Below are 21,502 nucleotides of genomic sequence, written 5' to 3'. Positions count from 1 at the left end.
ACCTTTTATGAGGCTGAGAGCCCTGAGCGAGTCTCTAAATCAAGTTTGTCATCCCACATTGAGCAACAAGGGGCTGGGTACCTCCTTTGTTTGGGACTTGAAAACAACAACCCGGAGACTGCAGATCCACTTCAGGTTGTGTTGGATCTCCACTGCTGCAGGGATGAGCTGCAACCGGGCCGAACCTCTGACACTGTCCGTTTTTACTGTTCGGTGAAGCGCAGATTTGGAGATATCTCACCTGCGTGCGTCAGAGCGCAGACTCCCCTCATCCTCTCCGCGCGCTGCCTGGCCACTTACACACACACACACACACACACACACACACACACACGAGGAGGAGTGTGCCTGTTCGCTGCTCTCTGCCACACTTGCGTTGCTTCAGTTGGACGACTGGAAAACACCCACACCGCCTGTTTCGTCTTACCTTGACGCGCGTAATCATTTTTGTTTTTGCGCTTCATTCCGCATCTGGACCGCCGGAGAGAGTTCACCGCATCCACCGCGACGCAGCGCACTGAGAGAGGTAGGCGACAGTATTTAGATTATTCTTACTAACAGAGAGTGAAATAATTTAAAAAAACATCTGTATGAAGGTTTGGAAAGAAGTCTGTTCCCTGTCTTGTTGGATGTTGCGTGATGGAGTGATGGGGAAGCACGCTTTTTTTTTGGCATTTTCTTTTATTTGAAAACGAGTTAAGGGACAAACAGAAGATAAATAAAAAGCACAGAGAGGGGTGAGAAATGTTAGTGATTGGTTGGTTTGCACCAGGACACAACAGCTGTATTGATTGTATTGATTGGAGTATCTGGTACACAATGAGCTCCAACAGTCTGAGGACATGAACTTTATTAAAAACAGTTTTTACAACACAGCAAGGAGGAAAAGTGAAGTAACAAGCAAGAATCATCTCTAACATCATCATTATCTTAATTACTGAAATATTTCAAGATTAATGAGGTGCAACAAGTAATAACATCAAGTTGAGAGGGGAGTTTTTGCATGTTTCTGAAGATTCATGTTGACAATTTGAATAAATATTATAAGTTATTACTATTACTGCTGATAGATTCCATTTGATTGACACACAATATGGACTTCGCCTGCTTTATTTTGTAGTTTGCTTTGGTCTGTGAGGTTTTTTTTGTGCATTATTTCCAGAACATCAGGAGACTTTCTGCTCCCAAAGTTCTGTACTTTTTAAAATACTTGATTATTTTTTTAATTCTGACTGAATCTAACGGACATGCCTGGAGCCTCTTTGCCACTATGGTGCCTAGACAGAGTTGAAAAGAACATCAACTGCCTGAATTAAATTGTGAAATACATAATTTGAAGTATTTTAAAACAATCTAAACCTTTATATCAGTGTTTATATGTTTACGTATCGGTATTTAAGGCCGTGGTTGCACTGGGTGACAAATAGCAGCGAGCTAGCTCCACCAAGCTCTGTGCTGTCTTTCTGGTTCTGCTGAGGAGGTTCTGTTTTCACCCGTTTGTTGGTTTGTGGGCAGGATTACACAAGAACTACTGAACAGATTCCCATGAAACTTGGATGGAGGATGGGTCTCGGCCCAGATTAAACCCCTTTAATTTTTGATGCGGATCAAATAAAAAGAGACGGTTCCAGGAATTTCTGTCTGAGTTTGCATGATCGGTCGTTTTTTTGTTGTTAAGTGAATAATGCATGGATCTTAAAGGGAAAAAAAATCAGATTTATTTAAGTGGCTGTTATATAGGCACGAGTACAAAAGGGGACTGTTGGGCCAAGGTTGAGCACTCTATTGAGAACCATTCTGGTTGGTTGGTTGGTTTGTCAACAGGATTACATGAAAACTAATGAACAGATTTACACGAAACTTGGATGAAGGATGAGTCTCAACCCGGAATAGACCCACATTAACTTTCAGTGCAGGTTCCAGGAATTGTTTTGTCCTTTAACATTCTGTGATGTTTTACAACATTTTTTTTTTGTAAATGTCTCGGGGAATAATGCTCAGATCTTGATGGAACAACCAGCTGTATTTAGGTGTCTGGTATCTATAAGTGAGTATAATCTCAATCTGAACATCCTACTCTCTGCAAGAAACGCCCAGAATGTCCAACATTCCTCTAAGTCCTCTGATTAAAACCGTTCATATATTAATTCAGCGTAAACATCTTCTACAGTCAGTCCTCGACAGGTTTATTTTGACGTTTTTGATTTGATTCATTGACTAATTGGCCTGAAGCAACTTGCATCAACCGTCCTGCAGCCAATCAAATTACTCGGGTGAGAAGTTGCCTCCGCTGCGCTCAATAAACTGAGGTTTTGTTTGCTTTCCTCACTGACGCGCTCGCAGTCGATCATATTTGTCACAGCTATCATAGTTGTGGTCGACCGGATTGTGCAGCAAGTGATTTAGAGCGGGTTAAAGCACGGAGGGGCTGAGAGCGACTTCCAGCCCAACAACCCCTCTCTGTGTGCTGGCTTAGACTTGGCGGCTCCACCCTGACCCCCACCCATTACCCCTGCACCCACCCAACACACACACACACACACACACACACACACACACACACACACACACACATACACATATAGACTGTGGCCAGCAGTGTCAACCCCCCAAATGAAAAGAAAAGGGAGGTGTATTCTCTGCCGTGACACACACACACACACGCACAGTCGACTTCAATTTGGTCATGAAACAACAGGTTAAATGTGTGTGTGTGTGTGTGTGTGTGTGTGTGTGAACATGTGGGTTCAGATGTTAATTAAGAAGAGGTCTCTTTATTTGCCGTATGAATAGACGTTTCTTTCGTGTTGAGTAATGTGTTTGCGTCTGTTGGCTGCAGCTTGAAGGGAAATGTTCCCCTAAATAGTGTGTGTGTGTGTGTGTGTGTGTGTGTGTGTGTGTGTGTGTGCTATTTGTGTAGCAGACACCTTCTTGTGGACATTTCTGAACTTCCCCCTGTTTAGCAGAAGTATAAATGAAGAGAAAACATTTATAGACTTCGTTCACTGATCAAACAAACGAATATACACAGGTGTTTCTAGGGGAGTGAAGGCGCACCTTAATGAATCCATATTCACTCCCAATCCCTTCAAACCATACAATAATCTTTCACTTATAAGTAAGTAGAAGGAACTTTAACTGTCAGCAGTGGCGAGTCTCACAGCCTGAGCAAAGAAGCTGTTCTGTAGTTTGGAGGTACGGCACGAAAACAAAGATTTTGCCGTCGTCATCTTTTATCCAAATATCCAACCTGAAAAATCCCACGCTTTACGCTTCCTGTTTATAAACTAGCTGGCTAGCAGCAAACACAGCTAATTAGCCGTTTATAATTAGCTATGTTCGACATGGACTGTTAGCATTTTCTTTTACATCAACAGTTTTATCCGTACCCCCTAAAATCGATACTAAACTTCTGTAGCTTGTAACTGAATCTTGTCCTGTTCGTACTTTCAAACACCTGCTGTGTTTTACTATTTCGTCATGTCGTGTTTAGTTGCTGCTGCTGAAAACGCAACATTTCCTGCAATGCTGCTTAATAAAAGCGTTCAAAAGACTAAATAATGGGAGGCTTTTATTTTGAAGAAGTTCTAGTAAGTTAAATGTGTTTGTAACTGTATTAGTGGACCCACATTGCTAGCTGTGATTCTACAGTAGTACTGTGGGGAGTGGGACAAGCGCACCATTGGTTTAAGATGCATTGTCAAGCCGGCCGCCCAGTCGTAGGTAGTGGAAAAGCAAAACCCGGGCTGCACTGAGCTGCCGTGCCGGGTCAAACCGAGTGGAGCCTAGAGTGGAACCAACCCCAGCTTTGAGCTTTAAACGTGTTAATAAGTTTTGATCTAGGAAAGACCAGACTAGCTGTGTCCAGACTTTATGCTAAGCTAAGCTAATCACCTCTATCTTCATATATCTTTTACACCTCTCCGCACCTAAAAACTTGTTTTGGTGGTCAGTGAAAACATCTTGAATGAGTTTTATCCTCGTTTTACTCTGCTTATAAAACAAGAAGCGGACAGAGAAGAAACGAGAGATGACCCCCAAAACTGAGAGTATGAACCTGTTTAATATCGTCCGTAACACTCTTTGAACTTTGACTTTTAGCTTTCACGCTTGGCGCCTTCAGACGTGGGGAATAAAGAGAAGAGACAACCCTCCGCTCCTTTAAAACACAGTGTCACGCTGGGATGAAGAACCAGATTAACTTCCCTCACTGTATGGTTTTCCTCAGGGTCAAGGCAGGCCGTTAACGGAGACAGGAGAGAGGTTTGGTGAGTCGTAAATCAGCCTCTCACAGCGGGGAAGGATGGGGTGAGGAAGGGGGTGAGAGGTGGGAGGAGGGTTAAGGGTGCCGGTGGAGATTATCAGCCCCTTAAAGTGTCACATATCGCGGAGAGGGTGACTGCTGCAGCGGGACTCCGCTGTCGTGATTTAGGAGTTCAAAGGTTTTATAATCAAGACGTCAAACTTCACACAGGGAGATTTATAAGAGCGAGATGAAGAGGAGCTCTTGTTCTTCTTCGCTGTCTGTAGGATGAAAATAACAATAACTTGCAGAGATACAACCTGCTGCCGGACGACTGGGAATAAACGATGAGACTTTTCCCATGAAGTTTGGTCTGTCAGCTGAGGTCACAGGAGCTGGAAAAACAGCATCCGATGTGTTTCACCGAGCTTCCTGAATGGATGTTAGAGCCCTTAATCCGAGTTCCCGCTCCTGCTGCCTCACAGGCCACCGTACCTGCCGTCACAGACCCTCTGTGCTCCGTACTGAGGAGTCTTTGTGGCAGCCACGGTGGCGTGACGCTGACGTGCTGGTTAGGGAGGCCGTGGACCGGTTTGAACCCGCCACTTCCAACCGCTGAGGGAAAATGTACGTGCTGTGCAATGAAACTGACTGAGCTATTTGTGAATCCCCCGGGCTGTGTGTACGGTAAATACCCCACCCATCACTTCCTACCCCACCCACGAACAAATACATACAGGCTCTCACAAGTGTCTGCGCTTGGCGTGTTTTCCACAGCAGCTGAGACCTGTTACATCACGGCGTTCCTCTTCCCGACAGAGGCGCTGAATATAGCATCTTTCCTGCATGGCTTCACGTCAAGCCGGGAGCAGCTCGCCACAGAAAAGCTCTGCGAGGAGCGGAAATACCAGAACAGTTGACTTTGGTTTAGGTTCATTACAGAGCTGAAAATGAAGCCTGTGTTCGTTCGGAAAGAGGAAGTCTCTGTGCAACTTTACCGGCAGAATGACACAGAATTGGTGTTAGTTTGAATGTCTGCAGTGACACTGCGGGTGACGTCTTTATCAGTTGAACAGGAGCATCAGTGTCAGCTGGGTGACCTGAAATGTTCTCCAGAGCTCCGAGCAGCAGCAGCCTCATTGGAGGGAAGACGTCACTGAGATAGCGGCACGTTAAAGAGTCCACCGCCGTCTCCGCGCCGTCAAACTGTCCGACCAGCACGGCCTGAGTTGGAGTGCCGTTGTTATCGCCTCTTTGTGTTTATCTTTAATTGTTTACAGTCATGTCACACGCAGAATTCACATCCTTCCTGCAAACAAAGTGCCCGTCACGTCGGCTAACAGCATCTCTGAGACCATTTCTGATCCTGGACATGGAGATTATCACACAGTCGCGCTCATTTTTAGCAGCAGTAAGCGGGGAAACAGGCAGGATTTAAACATTTCTATCAGGCATTTGAAGTTCTTTACATAATTTCCTCCGAATACAAGAAACACAAAAGCCTCGTCTTTGAGTGCTAATTAGTAAATGTTTGTGCCAGTCTGCAGCAGAGATGAAGAGCAGCTACAGAGGCCTGCAAGGCTCATTTCTGTCTTCTTCATCCTCTTCTTCTTCTTTCAGCAACACAAGGGCATTTATCAGACTTCACACAGCTCCCTATGCTACAACACTCCTTTCACACACCTGGAAGAAAAAAAATGAGATATACGATGGGCAAACGTCCCCTTCAAAGTAAAATAAAAGCTTTTTGAACGGACACCTCCCCTCTCTGACGGAAATATAAAACACAGCTCGACATCATGTTCTGTCCGTCGTCTTCAACATAGATCAGTGTTAACGTCAGTGAGACATGCGTGTAATAGAAACCATACGTTTATCTGGCCCCCAAGAGCTGCTGTGGCCCCCTTACATCACATAAACACACACCCTGGAGAGGCCCTCCTGGGTGTTTGACTCCCCGACAGTCACGTGGAGTTAGACTGACGCGAAGGGGTAAAATCTCCCTCAGTCTCTGGGATTATGAATCTGCTGCTTATCATTTCGTCAGCGAATCGTCTGAAAATAATTCATAGACATAGATAAAGCTGAGCTGAGTGAACACGGTGGGTGTTTCCCCGCCTGGGTTTTTACAGTCTCAGATGAGATTTCAGCCGGTCGAAGTGCTCACGACCAGATTAATGGTTCAAGACACGCTCGTACCAGACGGACGTAAATGATCGACCATGTGTGGTGTGACTGAGGGAGAAAGCATTACAGGAAACAGGAGCAGTAAAACAATTTATGGTGCTTCATCCTCAGACAGAAAATCAGTCGGTAAATTATGATTTTATGTTCGTTTTGAAGTCATAAAGCGGTCCTTACTGTCCCGGGATCAGGTCTCTCCAACACCCCCGACTCGTGACGACCTTTTCCTTTAACGTCTTCAATCTTCTGTCTTTTCTCTCTGTAAGCGTCCCCTGGGGTCTCGTTATCAAACTTTAAGGTTTTTGGTGTTTCACAGATCATTTGGTTCTCCTACTGGAGGAGGTTTATCGAGGGTCAAGTAGCCACTCGCTGCTTTTTGCAGCTTCGTCGTAAAAAAAAAGATCTGTCGAAAAACAGCCTCAAAGCGGCGATGTGAAGAGGCCGACGTCTCGAGGGACGGGTGAAATTTGACAGTCTGAAAGTATCGAATATTTGTTAGCTGCACGCTGAAACCTCATTTACACACATCTGTCTGTGGATGGTGTTAGCTTGGGGGGCTAATGTGCTCCAGCTACTGTTTTAACAGTTTATGTTGCAGCAGTATGCAAAATAAATCCAAATAATTATTAAAAATAGTAGTGGGTGTGGGTGGGAATGCTGCGTTTGTATCCGAGTACATTGTAGCTTTATACTTCTACATGTCAGAGGGAAATAATTGTACTTTTCTCCAACACATTAACTTTGTCACTGTGCATATTCAAATTATTATATATTATTAAGCTTCCTAACAGTACATAAAGTCATTAAAACCAGCTCTCTTGCGATACTTTTACTCAAAAATGAAATATGTATTTATACTCAAAACAAATATTTAGCATTTATAAGATTACAAACAGTCAGTGGAGACGTGTTCAGGAAGCTCGGGACTTCTCTGCTTCTTCTCAGTGTAACTACATTTACTGCTGTTTTTTAACCAAACTACATCTTGGCAAATATTGTACTTTTTTACTACACTACATTTTACATTTTAAAGCTTTAGTGACTTTGCAGATTCAGATTATCAAGCAGAGCTGCGTCGCTTCGTGTTTCATGTTTATTTGTATAAAGGGAGCGGCCGGATTAGTAGAGTTGGAATAATATGACAGCTGCAGAATCTAGTGAACACAATTACAGGTGTCGCAGTGTGAGGACTGATCTGTGTGAGCAGACACAGTTGAGGTGCAAGTAAAAGCTGAGCAAGCAGAGAAAAGTCCCAGCTGTGCACTCGGAGTTCACTGGTAAAACATTTGTGAAATCTCTGATGGGATCTCTTCTTCTGCACTTGAATCAGTTGTTTGTTATTTGTCCGGGCTGATCGAAACAAGACGCTGCACTGAGTCGTCACATCCTTGAAAGAGTAATTCACATAGCTGCAAGTTTTTAAGTTTGAAGAGGTCCGTGACGACTGGAGTGAACGTCAAGACTTGATTTTGTGGATGCCAGATGTGATTCCAGTTGTGTAACTCTGCTGTGATCGTGGTCGAGACCTCACAGAAGATGTGATGCGACTAAACTTGCGGTCAGCTGTCCAATGAAACAAAATCTTTCGCCGTATTAACAGCACTCTGCTCTTTAAGGACATTTTGCAGGTCATGTCTGCACATTTTAAAGCTTTTGGCTGCTAACATGTATGTAGACTAGTGTGGTCCATGGCCACTTTTGGCCCCCCAGACGTAATTTACAATAACAAATACATTTTTTAAATAACGTTATGTATGATTAGATATTTACCTGTAGAAAATGAGAGTTAACTTGATGATGCTGTTGTTATTGTCTGTTCGATTCCAGAACGTTTATAACATCAACATGGTGATATTAAAACTAGTTAACATAGTATTAATATTAATACTTCTGAGGTTACGTCAAGACTTTAGATGTTTTTAAAATGGATGACTCCCAGCAACACTTCACCAGAATAATGAACAATATGCCTCATGTTTACATGAGGACAATGCTTGGCAAGGTGAATGGTCAAATGGCTCACAGATTTTGGCAAAACCCAAATATATCAAATGACTTTTTGGGGAGCAAACAAGAATAACAAACGTATGAATGTGTTTTCACAGCTGCCACGAGGGTCAAACAAAACAAAACTGCGTCCACAACGAGGTAAAATAAACAGATTGGGCAACTATTCTCTCATCTTCAACGAGCTGGATATGTTACCGGGAAGATCTTTGACATTGAGGTCAAATCCTCGAACATGTAAATACCTGTAAGTGTTTCGGCGTAAATTCTTCCAAAGTGCTCTGGTATTCTGTGTCTCAAACGTCTCAAGTTAAACAATCACAAAGACGTCCCTCTGGCACACACACTTAAAGTTTCCACTCCTTGTTTGGTTATTCTCTCTCATTCAGTCTCAACAGAAAAGAAGAAACGCAATTATGCACTCTGATGTCGTCCCTCAGATGTTTATATGACCTCTGACCTCTTCTCCATATGGACGTCTCAATGACGCTGCGCACATTAAAACTAAATCCAAACATTTTTTTTAACATAACACGACTCTGGAAGAGTCTGAGAGGATAACCCTGATGATGTCATATAAAAGGTGCCATTGAGTTGCAGTATGGGAGGTGTAGGATCGAATGTAGTTGCGTCATGAAAACAATATGGAGGGCAGAGCCAGTAAGCGTCAGGCAAACACTTTGACCTCTGGATTTCCCCTCTGACACCTGGTGAGGATCAGAGAATATCAAAGTTCAGCCTCTTAATGAGTTTCTTGCTGTGCAAACTGGGTAAAGATGATTGAAGATGAAGATTAATTCATGCTGTATTTACCTTCATCCAAAAGAAATGTGACCACGCCCCTAATTATGTCATGACATGTTATGACATGGGCTCTTACTGGGATTGACTCACTTTTGGAGCCTCAAGTGGCCATTTGAGGAACTGCAGTTCATAATCGCCGCTCTGCAGAAAGATGCATATACCAGGCCTGTGAAAACTGACCAATCAGAGTGTTTTTTTCAGGAGGGGGAGGCTTTTAAAGAGACAGGCACTGAAACAGAGCGTTCAGACAGGGTGAATAGAGGTGCTGCAGTAATGGAAAGGCTTAGCCAGATTCCTTCATGCACGGCCTGCTGATTTCCCAACCGCACAGCTGCACCTCTTTGTTTTTCCAAGTACATCTACAAGGTGTTCTGTCACAGCAAAGCTTCTTTTTGAAATCATCTTGACGTAATGAGTGTTTGTGATGAGAAACATTATCCTGCTGGCAACTCTGTTCCCGTAAAAGGGACCCACCTGCTCTGCTGGAAAACACACATCGCGACACCACCTGCACAGAACTATCAAAGGTATTCCAGCGCCGGTTCCTGAAGGTTATCCCTAGTAAATTACCAGGATGTAAAAAAGGTGGGCAGGAGGCTCATGTCTGTGCAAAATTTCCTGACAGTCCATCGAACAGTTGTTGAGATATTTCATCAAATTATTGTAATGAAGAACGTGATAGAAGGAGTTTGCAGCGTGATTTCAAAATAAATCCCCCTGATCACAGTGTTGATGTGTGTGTGTGAGAGCATTTGTTTACTCAGGCCTGTTGCAGTCACTCACTTGGCGATCAGGGGCTGGGAGGAGTCCCGCTGTTCTCTCTGGGACAAAAGATTGCTTCAGATCCAAATGCAAGTATCTGCACCAATCACTGGGTCTGATCTCCTCCCATGGAGAGATGTTTTCCGTCAGTGCTCCTCTGTTTTAAAGTCTCCAAGGCTGAATATGTGATTTTAAAACTTTATCTGCAGTGTTTGTGCCTGTTGTGAACTCAATCTCATCACTGACAAAGTGTGTTTAGGACGTTTTATGAAGTTGGCATAAATTCAGGTATTAATGGACGACATAGAGGCTTGAGACGTCCGATGTGTGGGCTACTTTTTGTTACAGGCGTCATCGTTTGGCATTCAGAGGAAAATGCACTGAAGGAATTCGCTGTTGTTGTTGTTGCTCATTTTAGACGCAAGCTAAATTTGATTGGACAGCAGGCGTTCCATCAGGAACTGCATCTGTGCAAAAAGTAGTGGGAGAAGTGTAATGCTAAACATGTCTCCTACATTACCCACAATGCATCTCAGCCACTGAGTGACATCACTGGAGGCAGTTTATCAGATTACATGCAGCTTCCTCTGGAGCCACAAAAGGCTTTATACTGCTTTTTTTTTAAACACACTTTGATGTGGTAAAATAGTGGAGTTACCCTTTAAGAAATAACCCTAAATAAAAATAGAATGTATAAGGTAGTACAACAACTTGGTGACTCTTGCTGGGGTAATAATGGTCCGTAGTCCAAACTGCAAGTAGAAAACCCAGAGTTAAATGCTTTGTGCCTCACATGTTCCACTCTCTGCACAAACGACCTGGTAAAGCCTCACATGTCCTCATACCTGACACTGAGGACAAACAGGTGACGCACACACACCTGGCCTATAAAAGGCTTGGCCTTGTTTACCCTCCACACAGATGGACGCAGAGGAATGTTGTCACTCTGGAAGAGATAACACACACCGATGATGTCTTGGCCATGTGTAAGTCCTCCGTCATAAAAAGCTGAGTGTGTTCACAGTCAACACCTGCTGACGGTGCTGATCGGTGATGGAGGACTGCAACTAATGATTATTAGCCCTGGCGAAGGAGGGTTCGTCTTTACCCGTGTTTGTTGGTTGGTCAGCAGGATTACACAAAAACTACTGAAAGGATTTCCATGAAAGTTGGATGGAGGATGGGTCACAGATCAGAATAGACCTTGTTAACTTTTGGTGCAGATTGAGGAATTCTTTCTCACATTATTTAACATTTCTGGTATGATGCATTGATCATGAGGAGAAAAATCCAGTGTGTTAGGGCGTTTGGTATCTATGAAGGCAAATGTTGGGCCTTGGCTGAGGTATACACTCTATTGAGGGAAATTCTAGTTTTATTGACTAATCTGCTGGTTATATTCTTCATTAAAAGATTGTTTGTATGTTGATCAAAATGCACTGATATGAAAAATGAGGAAAAAAGAAAAAATGCTTGAGGTATTTTAGAATTATTACAGGTGCACTCAAACTCAGAAACCTACCCAGAGATGTTTACAGTGTTTGAAGCTGGAGAGGTGGCAGGGTCCGCCACAAGCAAACAAAGTAAAACAGTGTATAATTGTGTTGTCCTTTAAGATCAGTTTGTTTATTCAGTTTATTAATTCGTGAAAATCAATCACGATGCATTTTTCTCTTATTTCACTCTCTGTCTTCTCTTAAAATGTGTTCTCTAAAGCTAAATAGTGCACCTTTAAATTTCTAGGTTTAGTGTTTCAGTGTACTAATGTAATTTTAGACGGTAAAGATTGTCGTTAAACTCTAAAATTTGAGTGTTATTTAAGTGTTTTGTAGCACTGTTTCAAATCTCTGCAAAATATGTGCGCACATCGGCTGATATATATCGATATCCGAATTATTTACTCCCTAATCTTGATATCGCAGTCGACCCAAGAAATCAAGTATTAGTCGGGCTCTGCTTCTCAATGCTTGATTTTTTCTTTCTTCAAAAAACATTCCAGCCAAATGATCTCAATTAATCAATTCTCAAAAAAGCAGCTGATCCATTAATCAGCTGTTTGATGGCTCGGCTAATCATTAATCAAGCTCACATTCTTTTATACTTTGAGGTTTTCTTTGACAATTAATCTCTTTTGTGCCTGCATGTAATCCTAATTTGTAAACTAATCAGCAGCCGCAGCTATCAGACGAATGCAGTCGAGCAAAACGTACAGTTTTTCCCTCTGGAATGTTGTGGAGTCAAAGTATGAAGTGGCACGAAATAAGATTGCTCGAGTGAAGTACTGATTCTGCAGATTTGTAGTTAAGTGTAGTTAAATTCCAGCACTGGTGCTAATGGAGCGTGAAACTGCATCATTCCTGCTGCTGCATAGTCCTCTCAGCCTCCACCTCCCTCCCTGCTTCAGCTTTCTTTTTTTTTCTTGCTGAATCTCTTCATCTCCCTCCGTCTCCTCTCCTCTCCTCTATTCTTATTTCACACATCACCTGCTCTCCTCGTGTCCTGCAGAGAACAGTCTGACTCAAAGTTTTTACCCTTTTAAAAAAAAAGGACATGTCACATTTCCCCTCCTCGCACGCGCTCCACCTACTTATCGCTGCAACCCTCCTCGTCCTGTCCCAGTATGCGTAATGACTATTCTCAGGCAGGGAGGGGTAATAAGTGACGTGTGTGTAACTAGCACAGTGTGTGTATGTGTGTGTGTGTGTGAGTGTGTGTGTGTGTGCTGCAGAGTTATTCTGCTGACTGCAGGAGCTCAACCTGGCAGAGGCGGCCGGCACATCAGCAATTTGGGACGGAGTGAATGAAGATAAGGGTGGAGGAGAGGGGGGGATGAAGAGGGATCAATCCAACTGACTACCTCCTCACACACACACACACACACACACACACACACTATATGGAAGTCCAAGGCTGCCATTATTAAAATGAAACCATTTAATCAAAATTAACAGTCTTGATTAATCTATTATTATCATTATTATTTTGTTGTTATTAATTTTACAGCTTCATAATTTCAGAAGGATTTCCTGAAGTTTTTTTTGCAACCTTCCACATATTAGGGCATTATTTTTAGAAAGGCTTTATTTTAGAAAAAGAAAAAAAGTTACAGGACTTTCAATTAAATGATAGCAATACATTTCTAGCATGATTCAGAGGGTCATTAAATTGGAACATAACAAGGAGGGGTGTAACAATTCTCCAAATCTCCAGCCTGACTTGATCCACAGATCTTTGGTTTCATGCCCTGCGCCCTGTAATTTACATTTTAACATTTTCATGGGTTTTTTACAACAGCTTGACTTTATCTAGTGGCTTTTTGCAGGTTATGATTAGGCAAGTTTAGATAATATTCAACAAACAAAATAATCTATCATCAACAAACGACATGAGATTATCTTTTTGACACATGAGAGAGAGATTTTGTCACAAAGTTTTTGTTTCTCAATTCCGTCCCGCGTAAACCACCTTCCTGGACGAATCAATAGAGGACCTCTGATAAAGAAAATAAACAAAGTTGATTGTCTTCAGGCAGACAGGATGTGGAAGTGTCTGGAAGTTTGTTTGTTTTTTCTTTTGGACACACAAAAGTAGGCGGAGGTGAAGAGAAAAACAATCCTGCGTTTGACTTTTACGATCAAAATCGAAAGCTCATTTAAATTGATTTTTAAATTTTCGAATCAAAACCATGAGACCCCGTGGTGGCATATATTTTTGTTTCTTGTGTTTTTCCTGGTTGTTTTGATCATTTATCTTTTTTTGTTTTCCACACGTGTTCATGCTATGACAGCCGTTTAAGAAACGTGTGTATTAAAGCTAAAGTTTCCAGTAAAAAACATTTCTTTAAAAAACGTTTACTTTGGTTTAAATGCATGTTTTCTTACAATGACATTCCAATTTTCCCAAATTGCTAAGTTCTTTTTTAGGAAGAAAAAATAATAAATTATAAAGGAAAAAGAGAACAAAAATAATAAACATAAAGGGCAAACTTTGGACAACAACTGTAGTTCCCACAATGCTTTGGGGAATGTAAACTAGAATTATAGTGTTGTGCTGTTAGCTAGAATTTAATCCCAGTTGTTTTTTGGCCTATATTTGTTTACATTATGGCAGATTGGCTTCATTAATACTATGCTGCTATTGGCAGGTCCTGTTTGCTTTCACTGGATTACTAAACATGATGATTCTCAGAGTTTTGAGGAGCTTCTTTATTTGTGATTTCTTTTTGGATTTTTTTGACAGCAATTCACGATGATGACATTTCATCGGAATCTTATCGTTATCGCGTCTGTGTGTTCAGATTGGACGGAGTGATGGAGTTTGAATTTTGATGCAAATCCTTGAATTTATCTGTGAAACAAAAGAAACGTTTAATTTCAACTCAATTTCGGTTTCCTACCGGCAGCCCTGGACTTCTGTAAAACAGCACCTGAAGTGGAAGGGAAATGGTGAATCCCTCTCTGTTTGGGATGAGTGTGTAGAGGTTGGGCTGCAGTGTGTGTGTGTGTGTGAGTGTGTGTGAGTGTGTGTGTATGTGTGTGTGTGTGTGTGTGTGTGTGTGTGAATGAAGCCTGAGGTGGTGGGGGTGACTCTGCACTGTGGCACAGTCTCTCTCTGAAGTTGTGGACTGTCAGTGTCAGCGGGACATGCTGCCGCCTCGCTCTGCTGGATGACAGGGGATATTTACTGCACAGTATGTACTGTATGTTAACCTTACATGTATGTTTGATTCTGACCGCGTCCTACCTGTGTTGTGCGTCGTCCTCTGTGGTGTGAAGCCTCTCACGGGGACGACCGGCTTTGTGCACATTGAGGAGGATTCTAAGTAATGTCTGTATCGTGCTGAGATTTTCTTATTTTTACGCATTTCTAAGTTTGTTCTTTTGCCTGCAGATGTAACAGTTCTGCAGTTCGGTTCTGTTCTGCACTCCCATAGTAACTAAGCAGCCTGAGGGGGGAGAAACAGCATTGCAGATAGAAACACCGAATCACACTGTGCTCTGAGCTGACCTGCATGCTGAGATTTTAGCCTTCATGCATAACACTCCTTTGCTGAATGTGTTGCAATCCATGTGATTTAACAGGAAAACGCTCTCCTCGGCATCATCTCACCGTAATAATCTAATGTAACCCCATCTATGTTTGTCTCTGCAGTGATCAGACCCCCAGTTTGGTGAGTGAAGATGATTCCTGTGCTGATCTGTGCTCTGATCTCACTGAGTGTAGCAGAAAACAACGACTTAGACACTCTGTTTCCTGAACTGGAGCACTCGAGAACCATCTATGTCACAGGTGAGTATTTATATATATATATATGTGTGTGTGTGAGTGTGTGTTTCTTTGATGCAGTGACAATGTCGCACAGAGTTTGGAGGCCCTCTCCGGTGTGTTTCTCTGAGTTTCGTTCACGACACTCACTCTGCAGTGTCATCTGTTTCCTCCGTTTATCAGTTTGTTCTGCCGCTGTGGCTCAGTGATAACGCTGCTATGTGGGGATTAGAAGCTCGGTCAGATAGAGTTATCTCATCAGGACTTGCAGATGAAAACTTTGTTTGAACATGTCAGGATTTCAAACGTGGCTAGATAAACACAGCGGAGGGAAAGAGAATCATTTGTACTTGTCATAATTTGTACTGTGTTAGTTAGTCGTGCAGATACATCGATCGGTTTATCTCACAGTCGATCAACTACCACATTATCTACCACGCTCGGTTGTAACCTCTCTTTGTGTTGTTCTAGTGGTCGGTGGCTTGGTCGTGAAGCTGCACAGAGCTCAGTCGCTGGACTCATGTGTTACTCATTGGTTCTGATGCTTGTGTGAACTATTCACACTCTAGGTTCTGACCTTTGACCCAGTGAAGTCAGAAAGATTAGTGACATGTTTGAGAAATCTGTGTTGTTAGATTTTATCAATTATCTCATGTGTTATGTGTTAGTTATGAGCCTGTTCAGAGCTCATAGTTTGACCTTTTCACCGCAAACCCTACAGATGTCACTGATTAGTTGTGTTTCTGGGAGGCGCTTAACTGGAAGTAGTAGGGAGAATTTTTATTTTTTAATTTTTATCTGGCACTTAAAAGGGTTCATGTTGAAACGGGACATTTTGTTTGCCTTTAAAAATACGATATGTGAGCACCAAGTTTGCTTTTATTGTAAAAATCAGAGTGAAGCTGCAGACTGTAACATTATAAACAAACAGCTGAAGGTGTTTTATTGTAAATATCAGAGTGAAGCTGCAGACAGAAACATAAGAAACAAACAGTTGAAGGTGTTTTATTGTAAATATCAGAGTGAAGCTGCAGACAGAAACATAAGAAACAAACGATGAAGGTGTTTTATTGTACATAGCGGAGTGAAGCTGCAGTAACATATGAAACAAACAGTTGATGGTGTTTTATTGTAAATAGCGGAGTGAAGCTGCTGACTGTAACATAAGAAACAAACGATGAAGGTGTTTTATTGTAAATAGTGGAGTGAAGCTGCAGTAACATATGAAACAAACAGTTGATGGTGTTTTATTGTAAATAGCGGAGTGAAGCTGCTGTAACATAAGAAACAAACAGTTGAAGGTGTTTTATTGTAAATAATAGAGTGAAGCTGCAGTAACATAAGAAACAAACAGTTGAAGGTGTTTTATTGTACATAGCGGAGTGAAGCTGCAGTAACATATGAAACAAACAGTTGATGGTGTTTTATTGTAAATAGCGGAGTGAAGCTGCTGTAACATAAGAAACAAACAGTTGAAGGTGTTTTATTGTAAATATCAGAGTGAAGCTGCAGTAACATAAGAAACAAACAGTTGATGGTGTTTTATTGTAAATAATAGAGTGAAGCTGCAGTAACATAAGAAACAAACAGTTGAAGGTGTTTTATTGTAAATAATAGAGTGAAGCTGCAGTAACATATGAAACAAACAGTTGAAGGTGTTTTATTGTAAATAGCGGAGTGAAGCTGCAGTAACATATGAAACAAACAGTTGAAGGTGTTTTATTGTACATAGCGGAGTGAAGCTGCAGTAACATATGAAACAAACAGTTGATGGTGTTTTATTGTAAATAGCGGAGTAAAGCTGCTGTAACATAAGAAACAAACAGTTGAAGGTGTTTTATTGTAAATAATAGAGTGAAGCTGCAGTAACATAAGAAACAAACAGTTGATGGTGTTTTATTGTAAATAATAGAGTGAAGCTGCAGTAACATAAGAAACAAACAGTTGAAGGTGTTTTATTGTAAATAATAGAGTGAAGCTGCAGTAACATATGAAACAAACAGTTGAAGGTGTTTTATTGTAAATAGCGGAGTGAAGCTGCTGTAACATAAGAAACAAACAGTTGAAGGTGTTTTATTGTAAATAGCGGAGTGAAGCTGCTGTAACATAACAAACAAACAGTTGAAGGTGTTTTATTGTAAATAATAGAGTGAAGCTGCAGTAACATAAGAAACAAACAGTTGAAGGTGTTATATTGTAAATAACAGAGTGAAGCTGCTGTAACATATGAAACAAACAGTTGAAGGTGTTTTATTGTAAATAGCGGAGTGAAGCTGCAGACTGTAACATAAGAAACAAACAGTTGAAGGTGTTTTATTGTAAATCGTGGAGTGAAGCTGCTGACTGTAACATAAGAAACAAACAGTTGAAGGTGTTTTTTTGTAAATATCAGAGTGAAGCTGAGGACAGAAACATAAGAAACAAACAGCTGAAGGTGTTTTATTGTAAATAGCGGAGTGAAGGTGCAGACTGTAACATAAGAAACTAGCAGCAGTTTGATGATTCAGGTCCTGAAGAAGCAGGTTAAAGAAAATGCAAATTGTCTGCTTAACATCCTCACCGCAGAGAACATGGGATCAATGTGCCTTCAGCTGTTTGCTCAGTTGAATAGACAAACAGTGGTGCTTATGCAGCAGACAGAGTGTGGTCATTAGACGCTGCGTGAGGTGAGGAGGCTGCCAATCTGAAAACCCTGTTAGTGATGGAGGCTGAAGGTCACAGCAACAAATGAGCCAGATGGTCTGTGAAATGCTCTTGTGTGCACAATAACAGGGTGTGTATTCTTATTTACACCTCAACGCAGATAACTTGGCAGGTTGACAGGTAATAGGACATCTTTTAATGGTTCCAGCAGAGAATACAGTTATCGATTTATGTCACCTTGGGAAGGTTGCCCAGGTTGAAGCTCGCCAGATTCTTCAGTGTTAAAGGAATAGCTCCACATTTTCAGACAATTAACACAACTTGGAGATGGATGAACTGATGCCTCCTTGACAGTGAAGCCAAAAAGTCTTGATTGCCCCAGAAGGCTGGCTGAAGTACTGGTCATAAACCTTAGCTTTTTTCAAAAGATGATTCCTGAAATTTTCACATTTCACAAATTATAATATGTGATCATTTCAAGCGGACAAACAATGACCATTTATATTTCAATCTTTGAGTGTAAGACATGGAAGATGGACGTCAACCTCATGTTTGTGCATTAAAAGGCCATTGTGTTGGATTTAGTGGCATCTAGTGGTGTGATTACAGATTGCAACCTACTGAGCACCCCTAGTCTCACACTCTCCAATGGTGGCTACTTAAAATTGCAAAAGGCCCTCTCTAGAGACAGTGTTTGGTTTGTCAGCTCTTGGCTACTGTCGGAGCAAGGTGGACTCCATGATGGAACCAATTTTAAATGAACAGAAACGTGATTAGTTTGACATTTAATGCTGATGAAAATTTAATTATGAATGAATATTTTATTCAGTGTTCGCCAAGAGTCAGGATGTTCTTGAGTCTAATCATGTTGCTGTGTTGCAGAGAACGGCCCTCGACTCTCCGTGGTGGCGGATCAATTGAAGGTGGTGACGAGGCGAGGCGGAAACGTTACCTTACCATGCACGATCCAAAGGGACCAATCGATGGCACCGAACCGCAAGATGAGGATCAAATGGACCAAGCTCACCTCGGACTATCTGAAAGAGGTCAGATTTTATTTTAAAAATCATAGGCAATGTGAACATGGGTGTGACAAATGACATACTGTGCTCTCAACAGACTAATATGACCGTGATATCGATCTCTTCATTGTTCCATTAGAAATCAAACAAACCTTTTTCACAAATTGTCAGACTTCTTTAATCTCTAGTGTTGTTGTTTATCTGCTCTGCAACCTTAAACTGGCAGCAGACAAGTTATTTTGCTTTGACATATGTTATGAAGGACATGTCGAGACATTTTGGCACATCTGACTGATCCTTCTTCTTCGTCTTGTTCCAGGTGGATGTTTTTGTTGCCATGGATTATCACAAAAGGAGTTACGGCACTTTCCATGGACGTGTCCACCTACAAGGCTCCTCACCGATGGATGCCTCTCTGGTTATCACAGAAATCACCCTGGAGGATTATGGGAGATATAAATGTGAAGTTATTGACGGGCTGGAAGATGGAACTGTGGTGGTGTCCCTCGATCTAGAAGGTACAAAAGGGGGAATAACGAGGGTAAAAATAAAAGGTGCATTCAGTGTCATTGGACTGTAAGAGGCTGCAGTCTGTCTAAATTTAGCACCATGAACAGCGACTGCTTGGGGCAAAGTCAGGAGCGAGTTTAAGCATCGTGTACATCAGTGTCAGAGCAGCATCATTATGTTTTAGAGTAGCCAGAGAACTCAGCCATTACCGCCTGTAGCCAAAAGGCGCTGGCACCCGGCTGACAGGGAAACAGCTGTGCTTACACAGCGAGACATGCTCTCACTTTCAGTCATTAGGTTAAATAACAACACTAAATACAAAACCCAGAGGAAAGATCCTAGTTTTGCCTCGTAACTGCTGCTCATCTATCTTATCTGTGTCCCTACTCTCCACACAGGTGTTGTCTTCCCCTACTATCCCCGTCTGGGTCGCTACAACCTCAATTTCTACGACGCTGAGCGGGCGTGTCATGACCAGGATGCCATCGTGGCCTCGTTTGACCAGCTGTATGACGCCTGGCGAGGAAATATGGACTGGTGCAATGCCGGCTGGCTGAGTGACGGCACGGTGCAGTATCCCATCACCAACCCCAGAGAACCCTGTGGAGGCAAGAACATGGTGCCCGGTATCCGCAACTATGGCCTGAGAGACAAGGACAAGAACCACTATGACGTGTTCTGCTTCACCTCCTACTACAAAGGTGAAGGACGTTATACCCTTTGTGTGTGTTCTGTGTGTGTTTGTGCACCTTTACTTTTATTTAACCAGGCTGATCCTTAAGACAATAGGCCAGTAAAACACAGCAGCCTGTCAGGTCCGACCTCTTTCACTATGTGTGTGATAAGCAGAGCCTTTACAAAAGTATAAATACCACCAATGTGTTTACAGGTCTTGGGAAGTACTTCTGCATATGTGAAAAAGTAGTATAAAAGCTATGTTGCTCTGGAGGAAGCTGCATTTAATCTGATAAACTGCCTCCAGCAATGTCACTCAGTGGCTTAATTGCATTGTGGGTGATGTAGAAGAAAGCATGAACTTAAAGAGGTGATTAAAAAAAGCTCCAGAAATGTTTTGTTGACTAGGAAACTTCACCCGACTTTCCATCAGCACGAGTTTGACTAAATGACGCATCAATTAAACATTTTGGGTGAAGAGTTCCTTTAATGAACCCAGATGTTTTGCTGAAAGGGATCCAAAATGGAAGCGGCTTTTAAAGCCCATCTGTATCCTCAGAGCACCTTGTTACTATCATCTGGAGCCCTGTTGGCTCGAGATCTGTAGGCAACAATCTTGTAATGGCAATCTGCTATCCTTCCATTAAAGCCCCTGTAAGAGATTTAATCAATAAAGATACCTTACACTGATAAAAGCTTAATGCCTGTAGTTTAATTTGCATCAGATCTGTGATGTTTCTCCTACAGTATGAAGCACTTTCGACTTTTTTCTTATCTGCCTGTTTTTTCTTTTTCGTCCTCCCAGGTCGGTTCTACTACCTGATCCACCCCTCTAAGTTAACGTACGACGAGGCGGTCAGGGCGTGTCAAAAAGACGGTGCTCAAATCGCCAAGGTCGGCCAGATGTACGCTGCCTGGAAGCTGCTGGGCTACGACCGCTGCGACGCCGGCTGGTTGGCTGACGGCAGCGTCCGTTATCCCATCTCCCACCCCCGCCGACGCTGCAGCCCCACGGAGGCCGCCGTGAGGTTCAACGGCTTCCCCGACAAAAAGCACAAGCTGTACGGAGTGTACTGCTTTAAGGGCCACAACTGAGCTGCAAACACACACGCAGACCACCTGCAAACACACATCAGCATGCACACACACACACACACACACACACACTGATACACTAGTGGAATGAAAAAGAGACCGAGGAGCGATTACAGAAATATGAACAAACACATTCAAACTGTGATGCTTTATTTCATGGAAACCTTAAGACATTATCGTCAGACAAGAGTCATGTTGTTGCTTTGTAACCTGGGACCTGATACTCTACGAGGGATAGTTTACACATATTTAAGGTTCATATAATTTAATCAATGCCTTTGAAGAGGGGTGG

At 42.3% G+C, this 21,502-nt stretch overlaps 1 protein-coding gene across 2 annotated transcripts; it reads left to right on the top strand.

Annotated features, from left to right (window-relative positions):
• Nucleotides 1–349: 349 nt before the first annotated feature.
• LOC115592402 (hyaluronan and proteoglycan link protein 1-like) lies at nt 350–21,502 on the top strand. 2 transcript variants are annotated; one of them, XM_030435076.1, is made up of 6 exons: nt 350–526; nt 15,152–15,289; nt 18,791–18,954; nt 19,250–19,448; nt 19,839–20,141; nt 20,921–21,502. In XM_030435076.1, the coding sequence occupies exons 2-6, from the start codon at nt 15,181–15,183 to the stop codon at nt 21,208–21,210; spliced, it is 1,065 nt and encodes a 354-aa protein (XP_030290936.1). In that variant the 5' UTR covers nt 350–526; nt 15,152–15,180; the 3' UTR covers nt 21,211–21,502. The 2 variants fall into 2 exon arrangements, with proteins under 2 accessions (XP_030290936.1, XP_030290935.1); XM_030435075.1 differs by lacking the exon at nt 350–526 and adding an exon at nt 14,555–14,690.

This window comes from Sparus aurata, chromosome 12 (genome assembly GCF_900880675.1).
Source record: "Sparus aurata chromosome 12, fSpaAur1.1, whole genome shotgun sequence".
Taxonomy (NCBI): Eukaryota; Metazoa; Chordata; class Actinopteri; order Spariformes; family Sparidae; genus Sparus; species Sparus aurata.
This window is presented reverse-complemented; position numbering and strand designations above follow the sequence as displayed.

Coding starts and splice junctions, on each gene's coding strand:
- LOC115592402 (XM_030435076.1), top strand. CDS start 15,181: ATGATTCCTGTGCTGATCTGTGCTCTGATCTCACTGAGTGTAGCAGAA. Junction 18,955..19,249: donor CCTCGGACTATCTGAAAGAG/GTCAGATTTTAT, acceptor GTCTTGTTCCAG/GTGGATGTTTTTGTTGCCAT. Junction 20,142..20,920: donor CTTCACCTCCTACTACAAAG/GTGAAGGACGTT, acceptor TCGTCCTCCCAG/GTCGGTTCTACTACCTGATC.